At 51.2% G+C, this 22,198-nt stretch overlaps 1 protein-coding gene across 1 annotated transcript in view; it reads left to right on the top strand.

Annotated features, from left to right (window-relative positions):
* Window positions 1–22,198, top strand: part of TG (thyroglobulin) — a 149,598-nt gene that overhangs the window by 6,464 nt on the left and 120,936 nt on the right. The window contains exons 6-11 of the mRNA XM_049633747.1: window positions 6,272–6,378; window positions 6,847–6,990; window positions 7,431–7,616; window positions 11,322–12,419; window positions 12,849–13,436; window positions 17,964–18,203. Coding sequence (XP_049489704.1) covers window positions 6,272–6,378; window positions 6,847–6,990; window positions 7,431–7,616; window positions 11,322–12,419; window positions 12,849–13,436; window positions 17,964–18,203 — 2,363 coding nt within the window. The remainder of the gene's footprint in view (window positions 1–6,271; window positions 6,379–6,846; window positions 6,991–7,430; window positions 7,617–11,321; window positions 12,420–12,848; window positions 13,437–17,963; window positions 18,204–22,198) is intronic.

The following is a 22,198-nucleotide window of genomic DNA, read 5'->3' as shown; positions in this document are numbered from 1 at the left end:
TTTTTGGACTGATTACACACGGTCCAATGCTCTGGGTCCCTCCAGGTGTCCTGTTCCCTGCTTTCGTCTGCATCACCTGCCAGGGCCCGTAGCATTTGCCTTTGTGACCCCCATTCTAACTCTGCCACTGCTTGGCAAAGTGACCTGATCATTTACCCTCTCTGCGTCTCTGTGCCTCAGTGTCTCCACCTGAGATAAGGAGACAGCACCTGCTCCCTAGGTCATGGTGAGGATCTGATGGGGCCTCGTCTTTGAAACCACTGAGACAATTGTGAATTATTACGCAATGATCATGATTGCTCATGTAGTACCCAGCTTTAGCAAACGTGGGTTAGGGTGTTTTTCCTCCCAGGCTTAGAGAATGGTCTTCCTGTGTGCACATAAGAATTTCCAAACAGCCTGATTTACTGATACTCACGGATGCAAACCAGTGTGTGCTCAGTTCAAGTTCAACTGAGTGCTTACTATATACAGGCAATTGGACAATCTTCTGCCTATTTTAATATTTACAAAAAATAATTGGACGGTTAACGTTCTCTAGCATACGGATGAGGAATCTGAAACACAGAGGCTAAGGAGCTCCCCCTGGGAAGCATAATTAGTGGGTTCTAGAGCTGTTTGGCTCTGTTCACTCTCCCACACAACCTTGATTCAACTCTCTTTCCCTGCACAGTAGGCCTGCAGTCTGTGCTTATAATCAGCCTGTGTGCCAGCTTGAGGCACGGTTCATAGCTCCTTCCACAAGAGGGCGGTCGAGTTAAATACAAAAATTCAAGACTAAGCATCCATTGTTTCAGACAGACAAACAAAAAAAACTTACTCCTGAAATGGGATCCTTTCCTTTATGTAAGCAAGCATGTCTCTGGGGGAATTCCGACTTAGGAAGGTCATGGGAAGGGTTGGGTGGTCGGTTACTGGAAGCCCAGCCAATTTCAGGGATTTCTCGATAAGCTGACCTGGGCGTTGCCAGGCCCAGCCGCTCTATGGTGCATGATGGTAGGAGCCACAGAGGCCGTGTAGAGAGTCTAGACTTAGTACCTAAGGCTGCTGATAAAATAAAGGACGGCCAGTTCTATTTGAATTTCAGATAAGCAAGGAGTAATTTTTCTAGCATTAGTATGTCCCCAACATTGCGTCAAGAATTTTGAGCCTGGGGACGGAGATTGGGTATGTCTTGAGTTTAGGATAGAATGGACTGGCTGGGGAAGAGCAAAGTGGGTGCTGGTGGGGGGAGCTCTGTGAGCCCGGAGGCTCCCGCACTGGTCCAGGTGAGAGACGATGTAGGTGTGGATTAGAACACTTGATGGGGGGGGGGACTGTGGGGGAGACAGGGCGGCGGGAGAAGCCTACACAGGATAGAATCCACAGCACTCATTGAAGGTGGAGGGTGAGAGGGAGGAAGAATCAAACCAAAGTCTGGCTTCTAGACGGATGGTGCAGGATGAGTTTGGAAAAGGAAAGTCACAAGTGGGATCGTGGAATATTGAGTCTGAGAGGGTTTCTTCGGGAAATTCCAGCAGAGCTGTGACATGAAGTGGTTGGCTTACTGGCATGGGACCTGGAGGGGAGGCTGGAAGCCTGAGCGGGGGGGGGGGGGGGGCTCATCTGCCAACCTGCTGTGGGTTCTTAGACATGCTGGGTGACGACCTGTACTTGAACGTGGCTGCAGTGTCTGTGCATTTGAGGAGGTCCTTTGCCTCCGGAAGGCCACGGCTCACTACACCTATTCGGCTGGTGACTTAGAAAAGCCATGTGTGGTGGTGAGTAAGCTTTGGTAGGTGTCCCGACTCTTCCCTGCCTTTCGTATTGCCCTCGTCCAACCACTAACTAGGGAAACGCTTTGTACGTGAAGGTCTTAAAAGCCGATGCCATTGCCAAGGCCTTAGTGGTCTGAGCTAAAATTCAGTTAATTTGTTTTTGTTCTTAGGCCCGGTCTTTAGTGACTAAGCAAACTCAAATTTTCCTAGCAACCAGTCTTACCAAGGATGTAACCCCTGCTAGTCAGATAACCCAGGGAGAAGGATCAGATACATCTTAATGCGTCGCCAAGGGTCATCGTTACTGGAGTATGTGGAGAAGTCCTTGTAGACTGACCATTGGAGACATCCGTGCTGGGTCACAGCTCCTACTTCAAGGGGCACTCTTCGGGCACAGGGGAAAGCCAAACAAATTGCTAATTTGTTAAGGGATGGCTAGGTTTTTGGAGGGCCTGTCTGGGGGTGGCATGGAGAATCTGACTGAGCCATGGTATCAGCTACCTGAGCCCAGGGCACGGGGGCCGCTCTGTATGCGACCAGGACCAGACGCCTGCCAGGGCCTGACGTTTCGTGTTCCACTGAACCATAGCCGTGATTTCTCCAACTCTGGGCTGGCCACCATGTGAGGGCACCAGGCCTACTACCCTGTCCCCCCCGCGCTACAATTTTCTCCCTTGAACACTTTCTTACGATCATTCTGAGCTGTTTCTTTTTATTCAACAGAAAGGGCACATCCTTTTTCACTAGGTGAAATATGTCCTTTTTGGTTTTCAAGTTCTGTGTTGATTTTCACTTCCTCTTTTCTTCTGACACACCCAGAACAGGAGAGAAAAGGAAGAGAGAGGAAATCATAGGGAAGGCAACATCAGGGTATAACGTACGAAGGGGCCAAGGCAAAGGTTGCACATACGGTTCATTCTATAAAGTATTCTTATCACAGGTATGAGCGGCTGCTTACTTATGTCTGGGAGCCTTAGAACCAGAGCAAGAGAAAACAGTCTAAGTTATTTGGTTTCTGCCAGATAAAAGGAAGCCTGTTTTTCAGAAGAACACAATTTTTTCTTCTATTGAAGATGGGCAAAGCTTTTTCGGATCCTCATAAAAGGGGGTGATGCCGTGTGCCGTAGGGTCCTCCGTGACTTGACCGGACAGAGACAGACAGGACAGTCGGTTTCCTTAGGCCCGTGCCCAGAAGGGGAGTGGGCAGGGCACGTTCAGGAACGGTGTGTCCGTGACAGAGATGCTTGGGTTCCGACATTCTCCTCCAGACCTGTGCCCCCCGCTGCCCCGGTGACTACCAGCCTCTCGGCTAATCCTTCCGCCCACACTGTCGTCCTCTGCCCCCAGTTTGAAGTTGGAGACGGGCTAAAGATCCTTGTAGACGTGTTCTCCATTCTCTCCCTGTCAATTCATCGTTCTTAGCTTTGCAATCCCACTCAAGGCTCACATCCTCTGGAGCCTTCTTTGGCCGTACAGCAGGTTCCAAACCTAGCTGGCCCACGTGTGAGGATAGAACCTTTCTCCCTTTCCCGTGGACCTCGGGTTCAGTGTTAGTGGCCGGACTTCTGCTGGGGTGGCAGAGAAGGGTTGGGAATCCAACGAGCAGGAGGTGGGAAGCATGGCCAAGGCCCTCCCGTCCTGGCCGCCCAGAAAGCACCAGTGACGATAGCGGAAGCAGCTACGAAGCCACCCTCTACGCTGTCACCTGCTACGCTGGGGGAAGAGTCCAAAATTCATGGCGGTGGTGCCGTTTCAGAGATCAGCCACAAAAATCAGATTGTATCAAATCGGGCTTTGGGAACTAAGGAGATCGAGGAAGATTCAGAGCTTGAACTTCCCATTGGGTGCGGGGCGGGGTCCCCTGAGGACCAGGCTCCGTTTCAGAGGCAGCCCCCCTCCCCGCCAGCTGCGGACGCCCACCCCCGGGTCTGGGCTGGGTGATCTTAAACCAGTCTGTTCACCACTCCGAGGGCCAGCGTTCTCGTTTGCAAAGTGCAGCTTTGTAAGTGTTGTCGTGAGGACTGAGAAGGAGTGAAGAGGGTGCTTGGTGCAGTGTTGGGTCGTCCAGTACGTTCCCCCCGTTATTATTTTCATTCGTAGTGGTTAACGGCAGTGACCACATGTGGCTGGGCCAAGGCCGGAGCTCTGAACTCTTTTCAGTGCACGCAGAATTGGCAAGGGGGGGTTACAGGCGATGGTGCAGGGGGGTTTCCTGGGAGGACGCCCTCCAGCTAAAGCCACAGTGATCTCCAGTATGCAAGACGTGGGGACAGTGACCGTGAGGTCCATGCAAAAAGCACATGGAGGTCCAGGAAGTGGGTAGCTTCTAAGGCCGGAAACCGAGGGAGGAGGACTCTGCCCCCAAAGTAGTGGGATGAAGAAGGCTCCGAATTCCTTCTGCTGGCACCGGCCCCGGGACATGACGCTGAAGAGGGCCTTTGGGGTGAACTGGCAGAACGCAGGACTAGAGTGACTGGAACCTCCCGTGTCTCATGTTACGGGTTCGGAACCCAGGGCCAGCCAGGTGGCCCATTCCTGTGTTCTCCCGCACGTGTGTGTTCCACATCTATTAGCTATTGGGAAAGGGCACACAGGGGAGAGTGTCCGAACACAAGAGAGTCGTGTGCCTCTGAGAATGTGCGATGGGAACCAGGTGCAGCCAACACCCAGTGAAGAACACCACTGGCAGACAGAGGCATCATGTGGGGTGTAAGACCTGGGTTTACAGTCTATCTCCCGCCGCTATTTCAAGATGGTGGCCAGCATACTTTACTTTCTTAACCTCTAAAATGGGTACAAAAAAAGTCCACCTGCCTTTTAGGAGTGTTAAGTGGGTTAAACAAGTCAATATGTAGTAAACGTTTGGCAGGTTGTCTTTTACAAGATAGTGTGCAATGAATGGAAGTGATTATTCTACTACTGCCACCTCTCTTAGAATTGAATTACCCCAGGGACACCTGGGTGGCTCAGTGGGTTAAGCATCCGACTTTGGCTCTCACGGTTGGTGGGTTCGAGCCCCGCGTCGGGCTCTGTGCTGCCAGCTCAGAGCCTGGACATTGCTTTGGATTATGTCTCTCCCTCACTCTCTGCCCCTCCCCTGCTCGCACTCCGTCTCTCTCTCTCTCTCTCTCTTTCAAAAATAAATAAATGCCAAAAAAAGAGAGAGAATGAATTATCTCAGGTTTCAATTCATTTTTTGTTTTTATTATATACCTCTAATCCGTGATGACTGGGTGAAGGGAGTTCTTAGTTTCTGTTATGCATAATTCACTTACTACATCACCCCTTTTTATTTACCTTGTAGATACACAATGATCAATGGCACGGAGAAAAAAATCCATAACCTTACAGTGCTCTTGTAAGCTTGTTGCCTATTCATTGCCATGCAAATTAGCTAGTACCTTCTACGCCCCCTGTTCAGGCTCTGAGCGATTCCTGGGTTGCCTGTTGCCTTTCAATGCTGCTTCATTTCCGTTGAGGTCGTTGTGGACGTACAGGCCATTTTGCAAGCTGCCGTCTTCACGGAGTGTTACGCGTGCATCCATTTAGGAAATTTACTATAATTTGCTTCTTCCTTTTCCTATCGTTGGACACTGAGCTTGTTTTCAGTATTTTGCTGGAACGCATCCCACAGCAACGGATCTGTTTGTGCAGAGAGCTGCCGCTTTCGCGAACTCGTTGTTTGGGGATATATTTCCAGACATAGGTAGGTGTGCCAACCCCACAGGGCACGGAAACGAATCTCTCAATGTCGCATAACAATGAAAAGCGCCTCTCCGGTTGCTTAATCACTGCACACGGCAAGAACTCTTTAATCAAGTTTCATGTCACCTCAGTTTCATCTTCCGGGATAGGGAACCCAGCGAATTAGCTCCTTATGAAAACTGCCGGGTCAGACGTGGCTTGGGCACACTCTCCCCGCACGCATGGAGAGGCACGCATAGCCCTTGTAGTGGCGTCATATTGATTCTGTGTTGTTTTTCTCAACTACGGAGCGGGAAATGTCCTTAAGAATTTCCTAGGGTGGAATCTGGCTTCTTTTCGAGCCCTGGAAAAGTCGTCAAGGGCCCTGAAGTTGTTTGATCTCCCCCAATGAGATCATCCACAATGTACCATATGTCTGTAAAGCCAACTTGGCTTTTGGTCCCTCGAGTTACAGTCTAGTAAATTACGCTCCGGTCACGCGCCGTTCATTACCTGTTTTCTGCCTGACCCTGTGAGACACACGCGTGGGTGTGAGTTGGTGAAATGCCACATGTGAGGGAAATGACTAGTGAGCAGGTAACAGCTGAGCACAGCTTTGTTTTTCATCTGTCCAGCCGAGCTCGGGCCAGGTGAAAACCCGGTTTAGAAAAGAAACCCATTTCCTGCAAGAAACACAGAGCAAATGGCATGAGATAAAAAAGCAGACATTCCTTCTCCCCAGATGAGATGAGGCCACGTTTATTTATTTCTGCGAGCGGCGCTCGTGAGGATTTGATGAGGCAAGGAGCAGACATCTCCTTCTCTCCTAGGTTTCCAGATGCATTCGTGACCTTCAGTGCCTTCCGGAACAAGTTCCCTGAAGTGTCTGGGTATTGTCACTGTGCTGACAGTCAAGGGCGGGAACTGGCTGAGACAGGTAAGCGCACCTCAGGCAAACCGAGGGGGGTGGGTGAGAGGCACCTCCCAAACCCGAAAGCCTGAATATCATCACCTGCCAAGCAGAAAGAGCAATGTCTGGCTGCTCCCCGGCTAAGCCGCACACTTTGCAAATGCTCATCTCCGGTGCCTTGAACACAGCTGCTGGCCCATATGGAGCCTCTGTGTGCACTGGAAAGAGGCGCCCCGCTCTGGGCAGATGCAGCTCCCAACCTGGAGAGTGGAGGACAGGATGGCTTTCCTCTTAGAAGTGCTCCTTTGTGCCGTGAACAACCTGCACAACCGTACAGGGCAGCCTTGACTTTGGACACTATTAAAACCTTGATCAAACCCAATGCCTACGATGCCCAGGAAGGCTCTGGGCCTCCTGAGGTCTGTTTGAACAGCAGAGTCAGGACTTGCCTTTCGGAACGAACCCGTCCCTTGAAACGCTTCTGCCTTTGCTCAGGTCTCGAGCTGTTGCTTGACGAAATTTATGACACCATCTTTGCTGGCCTGGACCTTGCTTCCACCTTCACTGAAACCACCCTGTACCGGATATTGCAGAGACGGTTCCTAGCGGTTCAGCTCCTCATCTCTGGCCGTTTCCGATGTAAGTAATAAGCCGACAGCAGACGTGCGTGTTTCTGCTTGGAAGAAACCACTGGGTTTTAAAGTTGCTGTGGTCTCTGTGGCTGTTTTGCCTAAGTGGGTGCAAGGATCTAAAACCAGGGCGGGGTTTTTTTTTTTTTTTAATGCTTATTTCTTTATTTTGAGAGAGAGAGAGAGAGTGAGCGTGCGCACAAGCAGGGGAGGGGCAGAGAGAGGGGGGAGAGAGAATCTCAAGCAGGCTCCGCGCTGTGAGTGCAGAGCCGGGCGCGGGGCTCAAACTCACGACTTGAGCCGGAATCAAGAGTCGGCTGCTTAACCGGCCGAGCCACCCAGGCGCCCTGAGCATTTACAACGTTGTGAAAGCACACAGAGTGCGTGCTGGAAAGACCACAGCCCTGTTCACACGCTGTCCTCTCCTTTTCCCGCGTGGCTCTGTCCTAGGCCCCACAAAATGCGAAATGGAGCGGTTCACAGCGACCAGCTTTGGTCACCCCTACGTTCCCAGCTGCCGCCGGAGCGGGGACTACGAGGCGGTGCAGTGCCAGCGGGCAGGGCCGTGCTGGTGTGTGGACGCCCAAGGAGAGGAGATCCATGGAACTCGGCGGCAAGGGGAGCGGCCATCGTGTGGTGGGTTGCCTCTCGACAGCCTCCTCTTTTGCTCCCGTCGGGTCACATTACTTTAACTGTTTCTCCAGACCAGCCGCTCCAGAACCCGTGAGTTCCGCTGCCTCCTGAGCGTACCCAGAGGCCCTTCGAGCCCACCACGGTGGAAAACCCACTTACCGCCATTAACTTCCGATGTGTTTCTCATCCTGTGTCAGACGTGGTCTATTCTTCCTCAGCGAGCCCAGGGGATATTGTGGGGCCTCACAGGTGAAGGAAAAACAGAATTTTGTTTACTTGTGCCACGAGAGAAGCAGTGCAAAGCAGGGTAGGGTCGATTCGAGCTTGTGAAAGCGTACGAAGAGGAGACATTCGGGAAGGCTTCATGGAAGAGGTGATGCTTGGTTAGAGTCTTCTAAGATAACGACGTTTTCTGAAGGAGGAAAGTAAGGAGAGGTGTTCTCTATCTATAGAGCAGGGAAGTATAAGGACTTAAATGATAGGCATTGCTCTGGTACTGGGCACCAAATCTTCAAGAAGAGTAGAGAAATAAATTGCTGGGTGTGGTCAGGGTGGGGCTCTGCACTACAGGACTGGGGGAAAATGGCGGGGATGAGACGGTGAGGTCTTTCGTACCGAAGCAAAGGCTTGGGGACTTCTTCCTGGAGGCCAGGTGGTGACGTTGAGGGGTTTTACGCTGCAGAGTTCCATGGTGGGTTCTGTGTGTAAGAAAGACCACCCGGGCACTTTGAAGGAGAGCTTGAAATCGGTGTTAGACTGCAGGCCACGGGGCCAATTTGAAGGTCATTGCAATGTCCTGAAGAGAGATAAGGGGACTATATTACTTTCCTGGAGCCGCTGTGACGAATGAACGCAAATTCAGGGGCTTAGAACAATAGTTCTGGAGCCTAGAAGTCCAAAGTCAAAGTGTCACCAGGCTCATGTTCCCTCTCTGAAGGCTCCAGGGCAGAATCCTTCCTGGCCTTTTTCCTGGCTTGCGATAGTTGCCGACAATCTTTGGCATTCCTTAGTTTGTGGCAACGTGGCCCCAAATTCTGCCTCTGTTTTCACATGGCTGTCTTCCCTCTGCGTCTGCCTCTGTGTCTCTTCCCCTCTTCCTATGACGACACCGGTAATATAAACTTAAGAGCCCGCTCTACCCTAGTATGACCTCGCCTTAACTAATTATGTCTCCAATGACCCTATTTCCGAATAAGGTCACGTTCTGAGGTTTCCAGGAAGGATGTGCATTTTGAGGAGACCCCATTCAACCTGGTACAGGGACCAACATTAAGTAGCAGCAGTGGTCTGGGGAGAAGGGTGTGGACTTGAGAAATGTCGCAAGTCCCTCCAGTGAGGCCATTCCATTTTACCACTGAGACCCTGAAGGGAGTTAGGGGTGAGGGGGGATGGAGAAATCCAGGAGCGCTCGTAGGCTTCCCACTTGGGTGAGCTGGATGGATCCCGCAAGGTCTCAGTGAAGGAGGAGGGCAGGTCTTTTTATAGCCTTGACACAGGTGAGCATTCATGTTCATTCAATAATTCTTGTTAAGTCACTGATTTCTTCAGCTTCACATTTTGAGTACTCTGCTCGGTGTTTGGTCGTACTCAGTCTGCTAAGCGTGAGAATCTAGACGAAGAAAAATTCCAAGCGCTGCCCTGAGGGTATTTATGATTACATTGTCGTTGTCTTAAAACCTAGAGAGTATGGTGCCCTCCAGTTTCCAGGTGGACACAAAGAACTACGGTTTTCCAAATGAAAACCAGAATGCTACCAAACGCGTGCATCATATATTTTTATTTTTTCCTCCCTGGCGTATCAGTCCTATTTCCGTGGAAACGAATGCCACGTGGAACTGAGATGTGCATTTTTTTCTTTTTGCCCTGGTAACACGACATAACAAATGAACGGAAGGGATATACTCTCCACGTAGAAACAGAAAAAGCACAGCAGTGAACTTTATTTCTTCCATACCTTCCGGTAATACCTTCCATTCAAGGAAGCCATGCCTGGTTGAGGAATGTGTTACGGGTTCTGATGTTGCCAGTATGTTTTCTCTCTCCGACCACAAGTTCCAGTTCTTTCTCTGTTGCCTGGTGACAGAGGGAAATTGGCTGACTTCCTTTTTGGCATCCGCGTGAACCGAAGGAAAAGAATTAAGTTGGCGGTGGGTGGGTGGGTGGGTGGTTGAGAAGGACTGCTGAGATTTATGGTTTTACGGAGAAACGTGGAGCCTAGTTCATTCCACCCGTGTGACGGAGACCCTTGGAATTTGAATTGAAGGTCTTTTTTCTTAATGTGATTACTGTCCGCTAGAATATTCAGACGGAATGACCTGACCAGGCATGGAGTTGACTGAGTTGATCACCCTTTAATTAATAATTTCAAGGAAAGATCAGGAAGGCTAGAAAAATGTGCTAAGTGTTTTGCTGCACAGACATTACTATATTATATTATGGGAAATATATTTCCTATAGTATGTTATAATATTAGATATTACAACCTAGGAAATGTTTCTTATTATAGGAAATACTAATGGCATTTAAAGTATGGTTCTTATCTTCAAAGAGACTATCAATTAGTTAGCCTAGACAAGCCTACCCACAAGGAGGGATTAGGCAGCCGCACAAAGAGCAAATAATGAAGCATTAAAGTCCATTAAAAATTCCAACAAGAGAATGCTGGAAAAAAATTTTTTTCATTAAAAACAAATGGGAAATAGGGTTCCTGGGTGGCTCAGTCGGTTAAACGACCGACTTCAAATCGGGTCATGATCTCGCCGGTGGTGGGTTCGAGCCCCGCGTCGGGCTCCGTGCTGACAGCTCGGAGCCTGGAGCCTGCTTCGGATTCTGTGTCTCCCTCTCTCTCTACCCCTCTCCCACTCACACTCTGTCTCTCTTATCTCTCAAAAATAAGTAAACATTAAAATTATGTTTAAAAAAATAAAATGAAAACAAATAGGAATTTGTTGGTGTATGAGTTCCCGAGGGCTGCCGTCACAAATGACCACAAACTCGGTGGCTTAATCCGATAGAAATTTATCCCCTCCCAGTCTGGAGGCCAGACATCCATAACTGAGGTGTTAGCAGGGCTAGGCTCTCTCTGAAAGCTCTAGAGAAGGATCCATCTTTGTTCCGTCCAGTTTCCAGGGGCTTCCAGCGACCTTGGCTTTCTTTGGCTTTTGGTATTCTTTTTGGCATTCTTTTGGCATTCCGCCCCCATCTTCACATGGCCGTCTTATGAGGACATCCATCGTTGGAGTTAGGGCTCGCCCCAGTTCAGTGTGACCTCATTTTAACCGACAGTACCGGCAAAGACCCTACTTTCAAATGATGTCATGTTCTGAGGTTCTCAGTGGACGTGAACATTGGGCTTGAGGAGGAAGGGAGGACACCATTCAGCCCAGTACATTTGGTGCATGCATTTGGTCAGCTTTTCCGAAAGTGGGCGGGCACCGACGAGCCTTGCCTCACAAGGGGGTCACCCTCCCGTGAAAGGTGGGAAGGGAAGTCACGTCAACTGGAACATTCATTCCCCCAAACGGCCGCCACAGACACTGCTTGGGGGAAAGAAAAAATGAATAAAAAGGCAGGGAAGAAAGAGGTACAAAACGTAGGCGTTCTTGATTGAACTGTTGGCCATCTTACTTCGAGAAGGATCTGGGGGGTTGTCTCAGGAGAACTTGTTGATGTTAAAACCATTTCTCCCGTTTGCTCTGTCTTGTGCAGCTGAAGACCAATCCTGCGCCTCTGAGAGGAGGCAGGCCCTGTCCAGACTACACTTTGGGCCCTCGGGCTATTTCAGCCAGCACGGCTTGTTCTTGGCTCCTGAGGGAAGACCGGTCTCCCAGAGAGTAGCCAGATTCGCCACATCCTGCCCGCCCTTGGTGAAGGAGCTCTTTGTGGACTCTGGGATTCTCCACCCGATGGGAGAAGGGCAGGGTAAACAGTTTTCTGCCTCAGAAACTCTCCTCAGAGAAGCCATGGGAGCGATTTTTCCCTCCCGAGAGCTGGCTCGCCTTGCCCTTCAGTTTACCGTGGACCCAAAGCGACTCCAGCAAAACCTCTTTGGAGGGAAATTTTTGGTGAATGTTGGCCAGTTCAACTTGTCTGGAGCCCTTGGCACAAAAGGCACATTTAACTTCAGTCAATTTTTCCAGCAGTTTGGTCTCCCGGGCTTCCAGAACGGAGGGACCGACCTAGCTGCCAAGGCTTTCTCCTTGGGACTGGATTCAAATCCTGCCGCAGAACCCCCCGAAGCCTCTGTGAAGGGAGCTGCTAGGTACAGGCCGATGGTGGGCAGCTTTGGCTTTGAGATCAACTTACAAGAGAACCAGAACGCCCTGACATTCCTTGCGTCTCTCCTGGAGCTTCCAGAGTTCCCTCTCTTCTTGCAGCATGCCATTTCTGTGCCAGAAGACATAGCGAAGGACTTAGGTGACGTGATGGAAACGGTGCTCAGCTCCCAGGACTGCGGGCAGACGCCGGGCAGCCTTTTCGTCCCACTGTGCTCGGCGGAAGGAGGCTACGAGGACGTGCAGTGCTTTGCCGGGCAGTGCTGGTGTGTGGATTCCCGGGGCAAAGAACTTTCTGGCTCCAGGGTTAGAGGCGGACGCCCCCGGTGCCCCACAGAGTGTGAGAAGCAGAGGGCCCGCATGCAAACCCTCGAGGGCAGCCAGCCCGCGGGGTCCAGCCTGTTGGTCCCTTCTTGCACCAGCGAGGGGCACTTCCTCCCCGTCCAGTGCTTCGGCTCTGAGTGTTACTGCGTTGACCCTGAGGGTCAGCCTATTCCTGGAACTCGAAGCGTCCTTGGAGAACCCAAGCAATGTGAGTCTGTTGCGTATTCAGTCCGCAAACCCCGATTCGTGGGGCCCCGACTCAGTGCATTACGGAAAAAGTGAATTCTGTTGTCGCGTAAGCCCCAACTTCTGCAGCGGCGAAAACTGCCACTTAACGTAAAGATTGTCCAGAAGCGGGTCGATACTGTTAACCATTCCCGGGGTTGAATAAGGAGACTCGTTTGGCTTTTTAGGGGCTGCCCCATAGGTTTCTGCAGAGCAGACAGCAGTCTCGACAGTGCCGTTTCAGTGACGGGGATGCACTCTGTCTAGATGTTATTTACAGATTTGAGGCTGATGGGATTTCTGTGGCCGTATAAGGTTTCAGATGGGGCTTGGACCGTCAGGGGTTTGCATCTTGGCCTCGTGGGCTCCCCGCACTTCTTTAGCTGACATACCTCCTCCTTGTTCCTCCCAGGCCCCACCGCCTGTCAGTTACAGGCCGAGCAGGCCTTTCTGCGCACAGTGCGAGCGCTGGGCTCTGACTCCAGCCTGCTGCCCGCCTTCGCCAGCATCTACATCCCGCAGTGCGGCACCGGTGGGCAGTGGAGGCCCGTGCAATGCGATGGGCCCCCAGAGCAGGCCTTCGAGTGGTACGAACGATGGGCAGCTCAGAACAACGGTGGCCAGGAGCTGACCCCTGCCGAGCTGCTCATGAAGATCATGAGCTATAAAGGAGCAGCTTCCAGAAGCTTTCGTCTCTTTATTCAGAGTCTGTATGAGGCCGGCCAACAGGGCATCTTCCCAGGGCTGGCGAGATACCCTTCTTTCCCAGACGTCCCGCTGGCAGTGATGGAAGGGAACCTGACCCAGCCTGGAGGGAACATCCTCCTGGACCCCTACGTCTTTTGGCAGATCCTGAATGGCCAGCTCAGCCGATACCCAGGGCCCTACTCAGACTTCAGCACTCCTCAGGCACACCTTGACCTGCGGAGCTGCTGGTGTGTGAATGAGGCTGGTCAAGAACTGGAAAGCACCCGGACAGAGCCAAGCAAGGTCCCAGCATGTGAGTTACACCCCGTGGAGAGCTGAGTTTGTGCCTTTATAAAAAAGATGTCTGGTAGGCGTGTACTGAGTGTCTGAGCTGGAGTGGAGTTCAGATACGGACAGGTATATGTCCCTTCAGTGCTCGAGGCACCCGGATGCATTAGTCGGCTCGGGCTGCTGCAAGAGTACCGTAGACTAGCAGGCTTAGCCAACAGGCATTTCCCATAGCTCTGGGGGGGGTGGAAGTCCAAGATCAAGGTGCTGGCCGATTCCGTTCCTGCTGAGAGCTGTCTTCCTGCATTACAGAAGGAACTGTGTATTCACATGGCAGAGAGAAAGTGCTCTTTTTATGAAGACACTAATCCCATCCAGAGGGCCCCACCCTCATGACCTCTTTGAAACCTAATCACCTCCCAAGGGTCCCACCTCCAAGTACCATTGCTTTAGGGGTTAGGGCTTCAATACAATACATTTGGGGGAGAGGGGGGATGCGAACGTTCAGACCAGAACGCCAGCGCTCGTAGAAAAGAAGTGACTTCCCCACATCCACACAGTTGGGTGTTGGCGAAGTTAATGTAGTTCATGTTTTTAAAACGTTTATTTATTTTTGAGAGAGAGAGAAACAGAGCATGAGCAGGGGAGGGGCAGAGAAAGAGGGAGACGAAGAATCCAAAGCAGGCTTCAGGTTCTGAGCTGTCAGTGCAGAGCCTGACGCAGGGTTTGAACTCGCGAGCTGTGAGATCACGACCTGAGCCGAAAGTCTGACGCTTAACCGACTGAGCCACCCAGGCGCCCCAATGCAGTTCATTTTTATTTTTATTTAAAAATTTTTGTTTTACATTTATTTATTTTTGAGAGACACAGAGACACAGAGCATGAGTGGGGGAGGGGCAGAGAGTGAGGGAGACACGGAATCTGAAGCAGGCTCCAGGCTCTGAGCCATCAGCACAGAGCCCGACGCGGGGCTCGAACTCAGGAACCGTGAGATCGTGACCTGAGCCGAAGTCGGACGCTCAACCGACTGAGCCACTGAGGCACCCCAATGTAGTTCATTTTTAATGTTCATATGATCAATTATTTAAATCAGTGCCTCAGATTTTAATTGGATGTCGTCTGTGTGCAAAGCATGATCTCAGGACCGATGAAGCCTGTCACGTGGGTATGACCTGGCTCTTGCCCACTATGGCTAACACTTGAGTAATCTCTCCTAAATTAGGTGCACCGCCATTGGATTGACCAACACGGATTATGATGCTCCTTACAAAGACACTGCTAGGTCCTCCAGACCTCACGAGGTGCCTTTACTTCACTTGAGGGGTTTCGTTATAGGACTAATTGGAGAACAGCTGAAGGAGGTCTGTAAGTTCGGCTCTGTGGCAGGTGGACCTAGAGGAAAGCTGTGGTGTATGAGGCAGATGCAAAATGAGGCTGACTCTGTCCGAACTTCAAATGGCTCATTACCAAGTGGCCACACCAGCAGCTGGAAAGAACAAGACGGATTCAGCACTGTTATTATCAAATGAGAACCTCTCTAGCCAGCAGTTGCTAGGTATTACAGGTAACAGTACAGCTGTTCAAGCCCAAAGACACCTCTCAATCCATTCTTTGCAATGTTCAACATCGTCCACGCCTTTCTGGCTAACGCTGAAATTAATCAGTCGATGTTGACATTAGCCAGAGCGTAGGCTTGAGCAGAAAGTGGGTTTTTAGGATGTTGGATCATAGCAACACGTGGCGAGACCAGGAGTATCCTGTTCGAACACCTGGGAGGACCCCCCCTCCCCCCGCCCGCCCCTGCCCTCCACGACTGGGATTCTCCACTGAAGTGTCAGGTCCCAGCAACAGGCTGACCCCTCCCAAGTCACACACAGATGTCGGCATGCCTATTGCATAAAAAGTCTTACTCAGATTTTGAGAGTCTCTATACCAATGGTCACGCCTATACAGGTACATTCCTATAATTTCAGATGCTTCATAAATTTAGTCCTCTTTGCATCCAATTTTTGTGCCCGATTGCTGAGGCCAAAAGCACCTTGTAACGTTAGTAGCTAGGTTTGCTCACCTTGGCCTGAGTGCTGGGCAAAGCATCAAAACTGGGCTGAGAATATGCTGGCCTTTGCAATGAGTCCCAAGAGGTGTGGAGGGTAGACCAAGATACGAGATAAACCGCCGGGAAGCAAAGATTAGAACGTCCACCCGTATGCCGTGTTGGTTCTTTTCCTTCTAAAGTCCTACTTTTGGTTTTGCAATTACATGTTATGAACAGCTGAAGAAAAATGTACCTAGTGTATTAATACAGTTGTATGTGTATTTCACTTTATAAATACAGAAATACGCATTTTGGGGGCACATGTTCAAACTCTTGTTGATAGGGCGTATTAAAAGGGTGTGGCGACCATGGGCTCCGAGCCTTGATACCCCAGGCGTGGTTCAGTAGCATTAACATCACTTCGGGGAGCTGTGAGAAATTTGGAATCTTTGACCCCACCTGCTGAATCTATGCCTGCGTCTCTACAAGCCCCCAGGGGGCTCCGATGCTCCCTAAAGCCCGAGGAAGGACTGGTCTCGAGGCCAGGGTGCTAGTTCTACCAGAGTCTTGAGCCCTGTTTCCACTACCTACCCCTCTGTGGCCACGGTCACACTGTTGGTTTCATCTGTGAATTTGAGTTAGGATGGATAACTACCTCCAAGGTCGTTGTGAGAATCGTACAAGGCAATCGATGTGAAGTGCCAGGTCTGGTACATAGAAAGTCCTTCATAGATAGCTGTATTAGTACAACAGATGGTGAGTAATACAGTGACCAGTAGCCAGTGACCAGTGACCGTAAGCAGGGGGGATGACACCTGCCTCCAGGGGCATGAGGTCAGGTCCTGTCCATAGTAAAATCTCCGGACGCTTTGGAATTTCGCTCTCTTTATTCATTATGCAATTATGGACAACTGCTGTATACACTGTGCTGTATGATGGGAAGACAGTCATGAGAAAGGTGTGGTGTCTACTCTGAGGGGCTCAGGAACCGGTCGGGGGAAACTGACATGTCACCATGTCATGGAGGATGCCCAGAGACTGGAGCTAACTCCCTGGCTGGGAAACTGGGTAAAGATTGGCATGGCCTCAGCTTCTGGATTGCGAAGGATGTTTGCCCAGCTTAAAAAGGGGGCTGGGCCCTTCCTGATGGGGGAAATAGCATGTTCAAGATTAGGGCCACTGAAAAGGGTCCGCTTTGTTGGGAATGGGGTGGTGGGGGTAGGTCAGTGTGTTAGGAAGGGAGGGGACTTGGGAGGGAGTGATGGGAGAAGCTACAGGTACATTTGGGCCAGATTTTAAAAGGTCTTACATGTCAAAAAGAAAAAAAAAACAGTCATATATCCAGTTACAGAATATTCATACTTTTTTGGAAGAAATGGGTAGCAAGCATAGATTTTCAAATGGGAGTTTTTGCTTCAGCTATTCTCAATCCCTGGGATTGACAGAAGAGATTATTTTGATCAACAGCACCCACAGAAAGCAATAATGTCTTCACATCCCAGAAGCCAAGGGTTTCTGCTGATTCTGTGCTCTCAAAAGAACCCAATGAACACATTTCCTGTTGAAGTCACAAAGTGACCGGTTGAAATAAATATGGCCAGTGTGGTTTTTGTTAATAGTGACAATTTCAAGGACAACATGGGCCAGACACTGTGCTGAGTATTTCAGATGCAGCACCTCATAGAATAATTTTAAAGACCCTCTGAGGGAGATGCCCCAATCATCCCCTTTTCACAGATCACAAGACTGAAGCTCAGGAAGAGTTAAGCACATCATCCAAAATTACACAGCTGATAAGTGATCAAGCTGACATTTCAATCCAGAAGTCTTTGAGAGCCATGCTCTTTTCTCTTTAAAAGAGTATCTCTCTACTGACCTATAATGCCTCCTTTCAACTTTGAAATCCATCCATCCATCCATCTATCCATCCATCCATCCATCCATCCATCTACTTATCCATCCATCCATCCATCCATCCATCTACTCATCCATCCATCCATCCATCCATCCATCCATCCATCCATTTATCTACTCCATCCATCCACCCACCCATCCATCCATCCCTGTGCATCCTTCCGTAGGAGGCAGCTAGTCCAGATCTCTGGTTCTAGAGTTATACTGACTAGATGAGAAATCTGAATCAACTACTTGCTAGCTAGGATGGAGCCTACGTGACTTTAAGTTTAAGTGATATGACTTCTCCATGCCTCAGTTTCTCATCTCTAACACACAGATAAGAATAGTATCTTATTGGGCTGTTGTATAGATTAAATTGGATTGTCTGTGTACATGTGCTTAGTACAATGGCTGGTGTGGAGTAGACATTAGCTATTGCTCACCTTCTTACACAGTAGGTTCTCCATAAATGTTGAGTGAAACAAAACACAAGGAACATTCCAGGCTGTAAATAGAGCTGGGTGAAGGAAACAGCTAGGGCAGAAATGTGTGCATGCGTGTATGCACACGCGCCTCTGAGGGGGGTCAAAGCGTTCAGCCACGATGTCTTTATTCCCCTAGGTCCTGGCTCTTGTGAGGAGGTGAAGTCTCGTGTCCTGCAGTTCATTAAGGAAACAGAAGACATCGTCTTGGCTTCCAACAGTTCCTGGTTCCCTCTGGGCGAGAGTTTCCTAGCAGCCAAAGGAATCCTGCTGACTGATGAGGAGCTGTCCCTTCCTCAGCTCTCTCCCTCCAGGGCCACCTTCTCAGAGAAGTTTCTGAGCGGGGGCGATTACGCCATTCGTCTGGCAGCTCAGTCCAGTGAGTTTCCTGTGCTTCTGGCTTCTTGGGCCATCTCGTTGGGGAAGCAAGGGCTTGAGTTCGTGGCTCTTCAGTCCTCAGAACTTTGGCCTTGGTTTTCCCAGGCTGGTGGGTCCCTGGGAAAGAAAAGGCAAGGTGGGTTTGTGTCCCAGGCAAAGCTAGAACGGTGCACCCCTCTCCACTGTATTCCCGAATCCGCCGGCACAGCCACTTGGGCGCGGGTCCCCATGCCGCATATTGCAGATGGTGCCCACAGCCCAGCAGGCAGCCACACGTACTTGCTAGAACGTGAGGGGCCCCCACCCGAAATGCTCGTGGCCTGTTCCGAAGCTTCCCTCCACTTCCACTGGGGACAAAGGAGAGGAACATTTATTACCAAGAAACGAGTGGGTTTCGGGCACCTTCCACGTGTGGTCTCAGCTAAATCTGACGGGGGCTCCAGAGAGCAGGGCTTACTGCCTGCATGTGACAGAGATACGCTCGGAGGGCCGACAGCGCTCTAGCCCGTGATGGCGGCTCAACATTACTTGAAACCCACCCCTGGCCGGGCGCTGCCTGTGCTGAGTAGACGGCCGGCCCTTTGCATGTCATGCTCCAGCGCTTCTACGAGAACAGCGCTGCAGTCACCATCCGGGGTGCTTCTCAGGCCCAAGTTCACCTGCCCCAGCTGACCCAGCTCGCAACCTGCGGAGCCTGGATGGTTTGGACCGCGAGCCTCTGTCCCCTGCCCAGCCGATCCCTGGTGCCCAGAGCCTGCGTCTGGCTGGTCCCGGACCCCCTGCCCTTCCTCCACCGCCCGCAGCCTCGCTGGAGGGAGGGTCCGACGGCTCCCCCAGGTCTCTCTCTGACCCCACCCCAACTGGGCAGGGGCAGAAGGTTCCTGTCCTCCCAGCATCCCGGGCTCCCTGCTCCCGGTCAGAAGATCTCAGCACATTCCCCACCTGGGATTTGCTGGGTTCGGGTCGCACCACAGCAAAGCCGTGCTCCCCGTGATGACATCTGTGCCGAGACGAGAGTCCCCCATCCTGCAGGCCAGGGCCCCCCTGCTTCTCCCTTCAGGGATGTCTGCTGCCCCCTGGGGACGGGGCTCAGGTGTTTTTGTTCTCCGCACCCCAGTGGGACTTGCCCAAGTGCCATCTTTGGTTCCTGCCCCTCTTCCACGCCAGTTGTCTCTTCTGGAAGATGAGGCACCGCGTCTCACTCATCGTTATGCCCCCTGTCTGGGCACAGTGCCTGACAGACCGCGGGAGCCTGCTAAATGTTGCTAAACAGTCCTTCTTGCTTCTTCCATCACCTCTTTCTTTCTCCTCCGTCTCCTCCCCTCCCCCATGCCCAGACACTTCTTGTCTCTGTTCCTCGGGGACTTGGGGATTTCTGCTTTTGGCAAGAAACCGGGTTTTTGTTTTTGTTTTTGTTTTTCAATTTTGTCCCTGGACAGACTTGATGTAATCGGATGGATACGTGGGGTTGATGTTCCTGCAGTTGTGGCCCCTGGTTAGAGAAGGGGAGAAAAAGTCGTTGGCGCCATAGAAATTTCCTTATTGAATGGTGAGCTGGCTGAACTTGACTTCAGAAGTCAAGTTAAGGAAGTCACCACCCCCCCCACCCCTCCCCCCACCCCCGCAGCAACAAGCTCTGATTTTGCATGTCTGAGGCGGTAGTGAAAAGAGGAAGGGTCTGTAGGGAAGGAGCAAGGGTGCACTTTTTTCTCGAATCCCTCGAGATGAGAAGAGGTGTCTCTACTCTTGCACAGGCGAGGAAGCTCTTCGTGTGTAGCCCTCCTGTCCTGGAGAGTCTGGGGATTGAAAGCCCAGGACAGACAGAGATGAAGGGTCACGGAGTGTCTTGGGCCAACAGGACACGGCAGTCGTGTCCTCGGGTCCAAGGAGGGTGAGGGAGAGACGCGGGAGTCATTTTTACCCAGCTGCTCTTGGCATGAGCTCGGTGCTCAAGTTCTCGTGATCTAAATGTCACACTTACCCTGTGGGGTGTTAGAGCCAATTCATCAATGGGGAAACTGAGGCTCAAAGAGGTTGGGGAGCTCACTCATGACCCCGAAGATCACTCACGATAACCGAGAGGGGCTGTGCCAGGATTCAGGCAGAGGCTCATTGGCTCCCGAGCCCCATCCCGTGCACCAGGCCGCTTTCTGGGGTCCTGGTCTCCTGAGGGGATCTGACCGTGGGCTGCTGGGGTCCCCCCCGGGGAGCCGTGAGCCCGTCTCTGAGAGGAGCAAGTTGGGTGATGTGACCCTGTGTCACCCACAACCCCGCACCCCACAAGCCCACCCTGAGCGCCAGCAGGAAGGGAGAGGAGGTGGAGGGAGTCAGACCTGAGAAGGGGTCCAGGGGACAGTTCCTGGCTGCTCAGGAGGGAAATGGCGCTGGGGGGCAAATCGCACTGAGGAGGGAGTGCTGGGAGACCCAGGCCCGCTAGCGACCGTCTCACCCCCCGCCCGCCCTCCCACCCCTCCCATGCCTGCATTTCTTCTTTTCCACTCAACAAATATTTCTTTCTTTTTTTTTAAAAAAAAAAACTTAAATTCAAGTTAGTTTACGTACAGTGTAATAATGGCTTCAGGAGTAGAACCCAGGTGATTCCTCTCTTACATATGACACTCAGTGCTCATCCCAGAAAGTGCCCTCCTTAATGTCTGTCGCCCATTTACCCCACCCGCCCCCACCTCTATCAGCCCTCAGTTTGTTCTCTGCATTTAAGAGTCTCTTGTGGTTTGCCTCCCTCTGTCTTTTTATCTTAGGTTTCCTTCCCTTCCCCTATGTTCATCTGTTTTGTTTCTTAAATTCCACATATGAGTGGAAATCCTGTGATACCTGTCTTTCTCTGACTGACTGATTCCGCTTAGCATGATACACTCTGGTTCCATCCACGTTGTTGCAAATGGCAAGATTTCATTCTTTTTGATGGCCGAGTAATATTCCACTGTATATATAAACCACATCTTTATCCATTCATCAGTCGGGGGATATTTGGACTCTTTCCATAGTCTGGCTGCTGTCGATAGTGCTGCCATAAACATTGGGGTGCTTGTGCCCCTTTGAATCAGCATTGTTGTATCCTTGGGATAAATTCCTGGTAGTGCGATTGCTGGGTGGGTAGGGTAGTTCTATTTTTAATTTTTGGGGGAACCTCCATACTCTTCTCCAGAGCGGCTGCACCAGTTTGCATTCCCACCACCAGTGCAAAAGAGATCCCCTTTCTCCGCATCCTCGCCAACATCTGTTGTTTCCTGAGCTTCAACAAATGTTTCTCGAGTGCTTTCTATGAGGCAGACACAGCTCTGCACACAAAATGAGCACAAATCTTTGCACTAAAGGGCGTAAGCGCTGGCATGGAGGGGACAAAGCAAACACATACAATGTCTAGTATGTCAGTAGTGGAGAGTGCGGTGAGGGACAGCCAGGCAGGGCAGGGGACGCCGAGCACGGAGGACGGGCACAGTCTGATGGCAGGGTGACCGTCGGCGAGTCATTTCGCCTGCCCCACCGAGCCCGTCCCGCACCCTGGGGTGACAGTGCAGACGACCTGGGCTGTTGTGGAGACCGGACCCGATTTTGTGGGGAACAAAGCCTTCGAGGGGCCGGAGCACTGAATTGTGAGAGCGTGGTGGGTGTCACCCCCTGACCTCTCGTGTTCAGAGCCACTCCGTCCACTTCCCGGCCGTGGGGCTGGGGTAAGCTACGTGATCCACCTGTTCTGTCCCCGTCAGATGGGGTGATGTGACCTCTCGTAGAGGCTTGCCATGAGGATTCATCAGCTAAAACCTATATTCGGATTGTGCCTGCTATTGTAGGACATGTTGAATAAGTGCTGTCTATGGGTCTCCCCTTTCATGGGCCAGAGGACGTCTCACCGACCTAAACGGCCTCATATGAAAGTGACTTGAAAGAGGCCAGCAGCGATTCCTTCAGACTGCAGCCTACATCTATCTTTCTTTCTTTCTTTCTTTCTTTCTTTCTTTCTTTCTTTCTTTCTTT

Source organism: Panthera uncia, chromosome F2 (genome assembly GCF_023721935.1).
Source record: "Panthera uncia isolate 11264 chromosome F2, Puncia_PCG_1.0, whole genome shotgun sequence".
In the NCBI taxonomy this organism is placed as follows: domain Eukaryota; kingdom Metazoa; phylum Chordata; class Mammalia; order Carnivora; family Felidae; genus Panthera; species Panthera uncia.
Note: the sequence above shows the minus strand (reverse complement) of the source record. Positions and strands in the feature narration are given on the sequence as shown.